The 12,160-nt window shown below is 46.5% G+C and overlaps 1 protein-coding gene across 2 annotated transcripts in view; it reads right to left on the bottom strand.

The window, feature by feature from the left end:
* LRCH2 (leucine rich repeats and calponin homology domain containing 2) overlaps positions 1-12,160 on the bottom strand; it is a 181,624-nt gene that overhangs the window by 143,046 nt on the left and 26,418 nt on the right. For both annotated transcript variants that reach the window (XM_088453038.1, XM_088453043.1), the window contains exons 2-4: positions 4,396-4,540; positions 3,670-3,796; positions 3,459-3,564 (exon numbers count right to left, since the gene is read on the bottom strand). In XM_088453038.1, coding sequence (XP_088309164.1) covers positions 3,459-3,564; positions 3,670-3,796; positions 4,396-4,540 — 378 coding nt within the window. The remainder of the gene's footprint in view (positions 1-3,458; positions 3,565-3,669; positions 3,797-4,395; positions 4,541-12,160) is intronic.

The raw sequence follows: 12,160 nt of genomic DNA, 5'->3' as shown, positions 1-12,160 counted from the left end.
AAAAGACCGAAACGAAGGTCCCTAGTTAAGATAGTCTAGGTGGAGGAGCTGCAGTCAGTAGAAAAGTGGATTTACCTCCAGTAGCCTGAGATATTCATTTATCTAGTTCTGCCCCAAATAGTACATGTCCAGTGAAAGGAAGTGCTTCCACAGCCTTTTTGGATTCCGCGTCAGCCTGTCAAGTTTTGAGCCACAGTGCCCGACGTGCTGAAATTGCCAGAGCTGAAGTTCTGGAGGCAATAGAACAAACATCCTTAGACGCTTCTCCAAGGTAAGCCACCACTTCACCTATATGTTCCGCTAACGGAATGAGTTCCTCCATTGGCAGCTGATCTTTCATTCCGTCCGCCAATTGCTTAGCCCAAATTTCGATAGCCTTGTTAGTCCAGCAGCCATCGATCGCTGGACGAAGAGTCACCCCTGCAGAGTGCTCTCCAGTCTCCGATTGGACATGTCCTTTAAAGACGTGACTCCAGGAACAGGGAGCGTAGTCTTTTTTTGACAGTCGCGATACAGATGAATCTACTCTAGGGGGAGTTTCACAAGCTTTTCTATTATCTGCTGGAAAGGGGTAAAAGGATAATAAACACCTGGACATCTGAAACTTTTTATCTGGATTTTCCCAGGCTGTTGTTAGAAGGGAATCCAGCTCTTCCAATATTGGGAAAGTCGTAGCGTGTCTTGGTTTCTTAAGAAAGAAAGACTGTGTTGTAGGACCTGAGTCTTCTTCCTGTATTTGCAATACCTGTCGTATTGCAGCAATCAAGGCTTCTATTCCCTCTGATACCGGTTCAGGATCAGACGCCAGAGGCTCTTTAGGCGAATCTGGGGCATACTCACCCTCTTCAATTCAGGCATATCCTCTTCCTCTGGGTCATCCCAATGGAGGACTGAGGGTAACGATCTCCTTTTAGAGACCTGTGGAGCGGACGCCATTGTCATGGCTTTGGAAATACCCTCCATGGAAACAGCTAGGGATCTCGCCCATCCTGGTTCCTCTATAGCAGCTGACCTGTAAGCTTCTCTTTCTCTGCTAGAAGCCTCCAGTTCAGCTGAGAGAGAGAACATAACAGATGTAACCTGCGTCCAAGACTGTGTTTCTGACATCTCTGCAGATTGGTGATCCTTATAACAACCGTCTCACAATCTGGAGGTAGATGACTTTCCCTGTGTAAGTCTCACTTGATACTTTTTGCAGGTAAATAATTTTTGTGATGCCTTAGACCTGACAGTCATGCTACATACAAACCCCACACAAGCCACAAAAGGTTAAGTGACAGGGCAAGAAAAAAAACAGAATATACTGGGGTACAGAGAGTTTGGAGACAGTCACACTTGCCCAAAACAGCGCTCCTAGCAGTGCCAGAACGCCAGGCAAAGGATTAATGTAAAATGGTTATGCTCCAAAACCGCTCTCTCTACATAAGCCTAAACCCCTGCTGTGATACATACAGGTCCATGTAGGCTGTTCAGTGCTACCTCTCCCTGTAATGGCCGCCAGCAGTCTGCAGTGAAACGCTGGGGCTGATGGGAGGCAGGAGAAAGAAGTCAGAGCCAAGCTCCGCCCCCTGCATTCTAGCGCTCTTCAGTAAATCGGGGTGTGATAGATATATATATATATATATATATCTATCACACCCCCATTATATATATATATATATATATATATATATATATATATATATATATATATATATATATATATATATATATATATATACACACACACACACATATATACATACATACATACATATACATACATATATACACACACACACAAAGAATGCACTCACCAGGACTTCTCATTTCCATAACATCAGACCTACTTTAATAATCACATCGTGGTTAAAAGGTCACAAGTCGACGTTTCGACCGCACAAACGCGGCCTTAATCAGGACACCACCAGCGAGACACAGGAACTACAGACACCCTCCATCCTAGCCACCTTATATACCCCTCTTAATAAATCACCATTATAGCTCCACCCCCCTTAGCCCCCCGGGACCGGAAGTGACATCCGCAGGATAAAACCTAAACAAATACATATAAATACTTGTTCATAAGCATCACAACGATAACCTACCTCCTATATAACAAGGCGCCATAGTGTGAAAGCAAGCGCACAAGGCACAAACATTGCTATAACGTTAGTAACTGCCATCCGAGTCTCACTTCCGGTATGCGTTCCAGCGATACCGGAAGTCATGCGTTCCACACACGCATGACATCACTCCCGGTATGCGTTCCAGCGATACTGGAAGTCATGCGTTCCACACACGCATGAGAACCACCACCACATCATATATACAGGTAGGTGGTTATCGTTGTGATGCTTATGAACAAGTATTTATATGTATTTGTTTAGGTTCTATCCTGCGGATGTCACTTCCGGTCCCGGGGGGCTAAGGGGGGTGGAGCTATGATGGTGATTTATTAAGAGGGGTATATAAGGTGGCTAGGATGGAGGGTGTCTGTAGTTCCTGTGTCTCGCTGGTGGTGTCCTGATGAAGGCCGCGTTTGTGCGGTCAAAACGTTGACTTGTGACCTTTTAACCACGATGTGATTATTAAAGTAGGTCTGATGTTTTGGAAATGAGAAGTCCTGGTGAGTGCATTCTTTAATGACTTGTATATTGACTAGTACATCCAATTGTACCTATGAATGGACACCCCGGGCCATATTATGTGCTGCTTGATGTGAGTGCTGATCCCCATTGGAGAGAGATAGATAGATAGATAGATAGATAGATATACACACACACACACACACACACATATATATACATACATATATACACACACAGCCTCTGTGCAGTATTATGCTGAGCCACCTAATGCAGGGACAACACTGGCTACCCTGCCAGTCAGGGAGCCGGAGCACATAGGGAGCCGCAAATTCATAGCGCTAAGCTAGCTTCCCTGCTAATCAGGGAGCCAGCTGTACTCACAGTGAGATGCGCTGGGGCTGTGGAACGCTCTCTCTTGATGCGGCTGCGGCTCTGACTGTGGGGGGTCCGCGATGCAAACTGCGAGCAGCGGCATGTGCGCCGCCCCCCCCCCCCCCGAAGACTGAGGTCTCAGGTGTCGGGGACCCCAGGTTAAGTGCATGCACTTGCGAGTGGGTCCCCTCCAGCAGCATCCCGCGTAGCAGACAAGCAGATGCAGCTACTGCCTGTCTGTCCTCAGTGGTTGCATAGATCTTTATTAAACTATCCTAGCCCTTAGAGTAGGACAAGTCATTTTCTGTGACCAGCTCCATCTCGGGCACAAACTAATACTGGCCTACAGGGGGATATAGAGGGGATCAGATAGTCACACTTCATTTAAATTTAAAGTGCCTAAGCTCCACTCAGCACCGTCTATACTCCACTATCTTGAGGTCCTCCAGTGTCCCCTAGTGGATGAAGGAGAAACTTACTGTACAGGCAAGGTTCCTATATTACAAGGAAACTTACCATCTGGCAAGGCATGGAGATTATTCCTTCTCAAATTTATTTCTCTAAGTGAATGGAGTTTTCCCACTTGTGAAGGAAGAACTTGTATTTCATTACAGCTAACATCCTAAGAATAAAAGAGAAAAAATAAAAAATAAATGAAACAATCAAAGTTTCATGCCAAAACAAAAAAATAAAAAAATAAAAAAAAACAATAGATATACACACTTACCAATTCCATTAAATCTCTTAATTTACCAACCTCCTCAGGAATTGACAACAGTTTATTATTACTAACGACCAACACTTTCAGTGGCAAGTCAAAAAGATATTTTGGCAACGTTGATAGAAGATTTCGACTGAAAACATGAAACGTGTTAGGAGTAACATGTAAGACCTAGGAAGAGTCCTTGCAATGTCAGGTTCCATTATTGAGGCTCAGCCTTAGCACAAAGAAATAGGATTCAAGCCATTTCAATACAATTTCAGTATTTACAATATATTTGAAGGAAAACTAGAATTTATTAATTAATATACTAGAATATATTAACAATAACATAAATATGAATGCATTCCATATTACTATAGTTTTGATTGTTTTTTTACACTGCTACCAATATTTCGAAGTGCCCCATTATAAAAAGCATGAGGATTACCCGGCTCAAAACAAACTTCTGAAGTTTTTGGACAGAATGTTGAAGTTTCTGTCACTGGCGACACAAACTATTTTGAGACTACAAACTCTGCAGTTCTGTATGTAAGTGACAGTCTAACAGCGATCAGAGTACAGCCAATTCCATCTGATTCACAGCCAGACTATCATTAAGGGCTCCACACCCATAGTGCATTAACGCTTGTGACCATGACGGAAAAGATAAAGGATGAACGTGAACAGCTGGGCACTACCTGTTGACAGGATACCGCACGCACACGTTATCAAGAAAAAGCCAAAACATACCTGATATTTAAATATGTTAACATTTGAAGATGCTTAATGGTCTCAGGAATGCACTTGATGCAGTTGTGATATAAATTTAAGGTTTCAAGTGGTGCAAACAGGCAAACATCGTGTGGGATCTCTGTGAATCTGTTTTTGGAGAGGTCTGAAAAAAAAAAAAAAAAAAAAAATATTACATAATTGCTTATTGTTAGACAAGAAAGCCCCATTGTAGGTTTCATTTTAGAAGGCTCTTTTAGATCAAGGTTACAAGGGAAAGTTTTTCATATATTTTTTTTTCCTGTAAGTTTTACATTAAGCAAAAGAACGTATTTATAAAAAGGTAGTTCTCCTTTATAGTTCATTCCCTGTGAAGGCAAGCCTAAAAAAACTATCAACCCAAAAAAGCATTTTCAGACTTCATCTAGTTTAGCCTATAGTCACCCTTACTTTTCTTATAATTCAGTGGTTCCCAAACTGTGCGCCGCGGCATTCTGGGGAGCCTCGGGACACTTGCAGGGGTGCTCAGGTTGATGGTCCAGCACCAAATTATTTATGGTCATTGGAATGTAAATATGTGGACAAACAGAAGCACAAACCTGTCCACCACCACATAACTAAACATAAAGATGACAGATAAGCACAATTTACTTTACTACATTTTATTCTGAATTTTTTAACAAACTTTTGGCCCAGGGGTGCCGTGATTCCAAAAAGTTTGGAAACCACTGCACTAATCAGTTGCAATTCATCAAGAATATACATCCACAGCGAGCGGGTTTATGTAAGGATTCTGAAAACAAGTAACCCTGATCTACTATGACAGTGGTGTCAGCAACGCAGTGTACAAGAAAACAAGAGATATGGTAAGAACTTACCTTTGTTATCTCTGTTTCTACGACGTCCATAGGGTCCACAGGGTTGACCTTGGGGGTATAGGTTGGGAACCAAATCCGGGCACCACGCAGTTAAAGCTTTTAGCTCCCAGGATGCACTTGGGTCCACTCTCCCTATAACCCCGCCCCCCAGCCAGAGGCACCTCAGTTTGTAAGTAGCCAAAGGCCGGAGGAGGAGAGGAAAAGAGAGAAAACTGGAACACTCAAGAACCATACTCACAGAAAAGGAGACGGGAAACCGGTGACCAGTAACACAGCCATTATGAAGCCAGGTGCGTCAGGGCGGGCGCCCTGTGGATCCTATGGACTTCGTAGAAACAGAGATAACAAAGGTAAGTTCTTACCATATCTCTTGTTTTCTACAGGGTCCATAGGGGGTCCACAGGGTTGACCTTGGGGATGTCCCAAAGCAGTTCAACCAAGGGTGGGGACACTCCTGTGCTGAGAGGAGAATCCGTCGCCAAAAAGGAAGCATCCTGAGAGGCAAAGGCCTAGAACCTTAAAAAGGTGTGGACAGAAGACCACGTGGTCACCTAGTAAGGCAAAACAGCCGAGGCGCCACAGCGAGTCACCCACGAGGGTTACATGGCCCGAGAAAAAACAAGCATCAACAACAGAAATGCCTACCCATGGGTAGGCCCCTGAGGAAGACGTACGAGACCATCCAGCCAAAATTTCATTATAGGACGGCCATCCTTTCCTGTGAAAAACAGAAACTGCAGACCACCGATAAGGAGTCCGATTTCCATTAGGAACTTGAACGGATCACATAAATCCAAAGAGGCCGGACCACAGTCAATGAGGCCACACCAGCCAAAAGGACTGGGGACTGAATGGCCGTACCATAAGTTCCAGAATAATATGGAACCTAAAAACCACTTTAAGAAGAAACACAGGGCGAGAGCAACTCACACCCTGACATGATGCCCTCCAGAAGAGGGAGCCACATGAGAACGCTCCCAAGTCAGACACTCTCCTGGTTGATATAAACACCCTGAGAGAGAGAGAGCCTAAAAAATAGACCATGTAATGGCTATCACAACCAGCAGTTCCATTGACTGTCCCCGGAGGGAACAAAGAACCACTACTAACTCCCAAGGAGTCCCTAGGGAGGACAAATGGAGGCATAATCCAGAAAACACTCCAAAGGATGAACTGGATACCAGAGTGGAGCAACTCCACCTCTTAACCATACTGACAGTGTAGAGATCCGCACTGACAGGAAGGCCAGGCCGAGGGTGAAACAGAAGCCAGCCGGAAGGAAGGCCAGAATATCTGGAGATCCTGGACACTGGAGGATCGTATCAACAGGTACAATACCATAAGAATTATGGCTGCCACAGTTTGTGGTAGGTCCCAGCAAAAGCTGATCTTTGTGCTCTAATCATTCCAATGATGACAAAGCCAGGGAAGCCGTAAGACCACTGTAGGGACGAAGTCAAAGACAAACGACCCAGGTCCAAGGCAAAACCAAGGACCCTGAGACAACAGGTCCGGGCAGTGAAGCAGCATGAATGGAGTATCGATGGAGAGACTCCAAAGATCCAAGTACCCCTGACATGTGGGGCAATCAGGAGCCACCAGCAGGAAAGCATCCCCGTCTCGATTGAAACACTTCCCTCGAGGAAGAAGGGAGACCGGAGAACACAGGTACGCAAAGTGGAAGGACCACTTCACCGACAAAGAGTCACTGAAGGTTGTTTCAGAATCCCCAGAGCTGGACTGTAACACCATAGTGTAATAAAGTCAGAAGGCCATGAGGGTCACCTCATACTCACCAGGAGATGAAACCTCTCTTGGGGAAGAGACTAGTCCCCAGGATGCACTCGTGACGGCTGAGGACTCCCACCTCCCAATGGAGAGCTCCTGAAATGCCGAGATGGTCGGGAGGAGACCCTCGGACTATGTCCGAATGTGTGACATACCTGTCATTGCCACCCAACGAACAGTGTTGCTAAAAAGGAAGCCACTGTCCTGACCCTGTCGGACTGAACCTTTTCAGGTTCACCGGGAAACAAGAGTTATGCCAGAGTGAAGGACCAAGACAGGCTCCAGCAAGATCCAGCAAGTTAATTGACAGGGTGGAATCGACAGTCGTCCAACTGCCCAGAGATGGATGCGAACCAGACACTGTCCATAGCAAAGAATACCCTGGATGAGATGGCCATAGCCACCCGGAAAGGGACCGACTTGCCTCCGGAGAGAGCATCATCGTTTGAACAGTGATCTGACACAAAAAAACTTGTTCCATCTGGAGATAAGCCAATTATGGAAAAGCCTGGAATAGAACTAAGCCCATTCCACCCATCCAAAGGCAGACACTGAATATTTGACCATGCATCCCAGAGTGTAAAGACATATGTCGACTGCGTAGACATCCATGTACTCCTAATGGAAGAGTGGAGATTCCATCTTACGCCAGAAGAATTCTCAGATTCTGAGAATCCAGCAGGGCTCCTAGATGAAGAACACCCAGAGAGGGATGCAGGGAGGACTTTTTCCCCGTTGATTAAACGCCTGCACCCTGAAGAAGCCACGGTCATCCTGACCTGGCTGTAAAGTACCCCGCTGATCCTGCTAAGAGCAGGAGGCCGTCCAGGTACAGGAGCATTGGGATATACTGAACAGGAGAACTGTCAGAAAATCCAGAACGCTGGTAAACCCCTGTGGGGCTGAAGACAGAGCCCGAAAAATTATAAGTGTTGCTGTGATACAGCAAACCTCAGTCCATGTTGAGGAAAGGTCTCTGTAAGTACCCATAGGCACGCGTCCTGTATATCCAGTGACACCATAAAGTCCCCAGGCTCCAAACATAGTATGATGGAGCATAGGGATTGTCTCCTGAGCCCAGGTAGCTTTAGGAACTGGTTCAGGGAATTGAGACAGAGAATAGGCCAAAGAGGACCATTCAGCCTCCGCACAACAAAGAAAGCAGAACAACCAGTCCCTCGCTGAGAAAGTGGGGATGGCCTAATTAGCTCCGCTCACGGCAACAACTGTATAGCTTTCTGGATTTGTAAGGCCCTGTTTGGGTCTGAATAAGGGCCCACGTACCAACACAAAGAAAGAAGCAGCCTGAGCAAAGAGAGAGCGTACCCTCCTACCCACATAGCCGCGGCAACTTCACACTAGTACCGGGCGAACTGAGTAAAGTGCTATCTCCCAGTGGGAGGCCTGTCTCGTCAGGCTGAAGATATATCCGCAGGTTCAGAAGCAGGATCGGCTGGCAGTCCAGGCCTGCTCGGTACCGGTTATGTCGGCCCTTGTAGAGGCCGACAGTTTATGAAGCAACAGACCTTTAGGCTGACCCAAAGGACAAAAAGACTTAACAGACTTAGTCTGAGGCCTTGTAGTGGGCATAGCTGAAGGCGGTAAACTTGTTGTTAGTAATACTGTCCATGTTACTACAATCTTGTCAAGGTCAGGACCAAACAAGATATACCCCATAGATGGTATCTGCACCTCTGCATTCCCAGAACGCAGCCATAGGGTTTTACGAAGGATACAGTCGCAACCGGAACTCTGAAAGTTAGGAAACTGGTATCCAATATAGGCATTTCCACCTGTGACAACTGCATATATTACGTGAGCGACCAAATACAGTTGAACCCCAGACGTGATGGAGGGGAAAAAACATTACAAACGCATCAGTTCAGTATGCAATAGTATTAACCAACCATGCTATAGCCATGGTAGGATGGGTAACAACCCCTGAAAGCTATACTGATTTCAGGCAGAGTTACCACCTACGGATCCGAAGAATCTGACCACGTAGGAATGGGGGGCGTAGTAACGTCTGTAATAAGACGAATAACATGCCCATCCACCCCAGGAGGGGCTCGTGATGACCCTCAGGGAATTTGGGACAGGAGGCCAAACACTGTTGTAATACCTTGTATCTGGCAACAGCCAGAGGCCCGCCATGCGATCCACCCGCTAGTCAGCAACAGGGAACCCGAAGGCATGCAAGACTGAGGGTGTATGATACATGTGCAGGTCAACATTCACTCTACCAGAATGGACCCGCTACCAGCCCTAAAACAGGGATAATAAAACCTGAAATAGGCTTCCCCCCGTGTAAGAGGGAAAGAGCCCAAAACAGTATCCAGTACACGGCAGAACCAACTGAGAAGTAACCACAGGGCGTCAACCACGCCAATTTGCGTTTCGTAGAAAACGACATCCACCCAGGGTGGCTGTGGTAATCCCTGCAAGAGGAATGACAGACTATTGTGGCACCAGGGGGAATTCACATACTGCGAAAAAACCCTGCAGGGAGCGGTAGTCTGTGTCACAGGGGAAGAGTGCAAGAAGCTGCAAGATACCCTGAGATGAAAAGGGCAGTATGGTGAAGTAACCCCCAGGTGAGGTAAAACAATGGGGCCCGCCCGGCGATCTGCAATTGAGAGGATCCCGAGAAAACAAACCGCCCATAGTCAGAAATCCACTGCACTCGCCACTCCTAGATTTGGGGTGCAGACCTGCACTCGCCATTCCCAGGACTGGGGTGCAAGCGGCCTGTGACCACATTGCTTAAATAAATAAAAACAGAAAACCCAGCACAGTGCTGGGTTTTCTGTTTTTATTATATATATACACACACACACACACACACACACACACATATACAGGTACGCAGGGGGACTGGACCAACTGCCATCTCCGGAGATTTCTGCTGCACCACAAAGAAATGGCCGCTGGAGACCTCAGAAGAAGCGTGGCCCGCGGAGGAAGCAGCTCAGCGACGCCAGACTATGGATACTGAAAGGCGCGCTGAGCTGAGGGGAGGAGCCGCTGTAACAGGGAAGGCTGCCTCCCCTGGCCGGCTATTAACTCCCGGGACGCCGGCTCCCTGCACCGAACACTAAGTCCCTGGTGGTCTAGTGGACACACGGGGTATGGGGTGGCCCGCCGCCACTGCCGGCGCCTCCGGTCTGTCCCCAGAGACCGGAGGCACAGGACTGCATATCAAATGCGCGGATCACCGCAAACGGTGACCCGCGCCTTACCTACTCCCCGTGGATCCGGCAGCAGTCCTGGGCGCCCGCAGAGTCCGGCTAGTACAGACTCTGGGGTCCCGCTGAGATCCCCAGATCTGTACTGGCGTCTCAGCGCCAGCGGGGTGACGGAGCGGCAGCTTAGACGTCCTATGGACAGTCCGACGCTGCCGCTCTGAAGAATCCAAAGTAAAAATAAAAACTTTGTCCTTTGAAAAAAAGAAAGCTTAGGGGCTGCTAATCAGCCCCCACTGCACTAAACGGTGACCCGACTCCGGCCGGGCACCAACTTAAACTGAGGTGCCTCTGGCTGGGGGGCGGGGTTATAGGGAGAGTGGACCCAAGTGCATCCTTTGAGCTAAAAGCTTTAACTGCGTGGTGCCTGGATTTGGTTCCCAACCTATACCCCCAATGTCAACCCTGTGGACCCCCTATGGACCCTGAAGTAGAAACATTCATGTAATACGACGTGTTCTTACAAGTATAAAAAAAACCAAAAAAAAACCTCTTATTTCCTGGGACAGAGCAAGGAATTGCTGAGCTGAAACAGCCATGTACAAAAATAAAAGTTAATATTTTATTCTACCTTACATTAAGTGTTGTCCTAATACAAAACAAAGAAACCTGGTGTTTAAGACATTAAACTTGTTCCCTTTGTATTGGGGCAGTCAAGGTCTTAGGTGTAATATCAACTATCATCAACTACTGTATAAAAGAGGGCATCCGGTCACATGTGTCGACCTGGTTCTACATGACTGCAGGCACCATGTTGACATGCTCACAATGATGCCATTTTATGAATGCAGTCGGTTAGGCGCAGTCGGGAGGGCTAGGGTTTGGCTACAGGGTTGGGGGTGGAATATCAGCCCACTATGTCCTTTTCAGCCGAATCTGAACGTCATATCAGCCAGATTGTTCAGTGGGTACGGCTAATCTGCACGCACCAGTGGTCGTTAGCAATATCTTCCAGTCGGTGCCGTGCATGGTAATGAAAGACTGAACAAGGAATTGTTCCACCTTCATTACATTGTTATGATGTGTACCAAGGATACGATATGTCGGTTCGTTGGCTGTCATATCATCCGGGTACACATTGCTCCAGTGTGTACCCAGCCTAAGGCACTAGAGGGAGAATAATGGATAGGAGAAAGAATACTTAACGGAACGCTGCTCCTCAGCAGTCTCCGCCCAAACTGCTACACATATGACCGCCAGGACACAGAAGACTACGATGGAGACACCACTGAACTAGGTAAGACACCAATAGCCTACCAGGGACGGTTTGTCGACATTCTATCATGGGAACATGTCATCCATGTAGACTTGATGAATGTCGACATGCTAAGAATGTAGACCTTATGCATGTCGTCATGATAACAGTCTGTCAAATATACCAGATAACTAAAATAGGTGTTACTAACTCTGCTGGCAGTGCTCTCTGTGCTGCAGACAGCCAAAACCCCTTACATCAAATTTACCACAAAAGCTTAGGTACAAGCAATATCTAGGTCTACAAACTATTTATCCAATCCTGCCTTAGAAGTCTTTAACCAATCTCTATTACAGGTATTTTAATGTTCTGCAAAACAGGGCGTTTAACCAATGGAAGAAGACCTAAAAACAGTCACTTGAGCTATTTTTATGGAGGTCAATGAATAAACATTATTCCAATAATCAAGCACGCGCTTACAAAGACAATAAGAGAGGTGGTGGGAATGGTGAGGAAATAGATAGAGAGAAAAAAATATATATATATATAATAATAATAATATCACCTGAATTACCCACATTCTGGTGGGATGGGCACATTCTGCACCAGCAACAGAAGTTTGGAACTCCGGGTTATCTGGGCTGCACGGCTCAAAACTGTAAATATAGAATTCTGGGTTTTCC

The sequence above is a fragment of the Taudactylus pleione genome, unplaced genomic scaffold (genome assembly GCF_031769625.1).
Source record: "Taudactylus pleione unplaced genomic scaffold, aTauple2 ptg000039l, whole genome shotgun sequence".
In the NCBI taxonomy this organism is placed as follows: Eukaryota; Metazoa; Chordata; class Amphibia; order Anura; family Myobatrachidae; genus Taudactylus; species Taudactylus pleione.
This window is presented reverse-complemented; position numbering and strand designations above follow the sequence as displayed.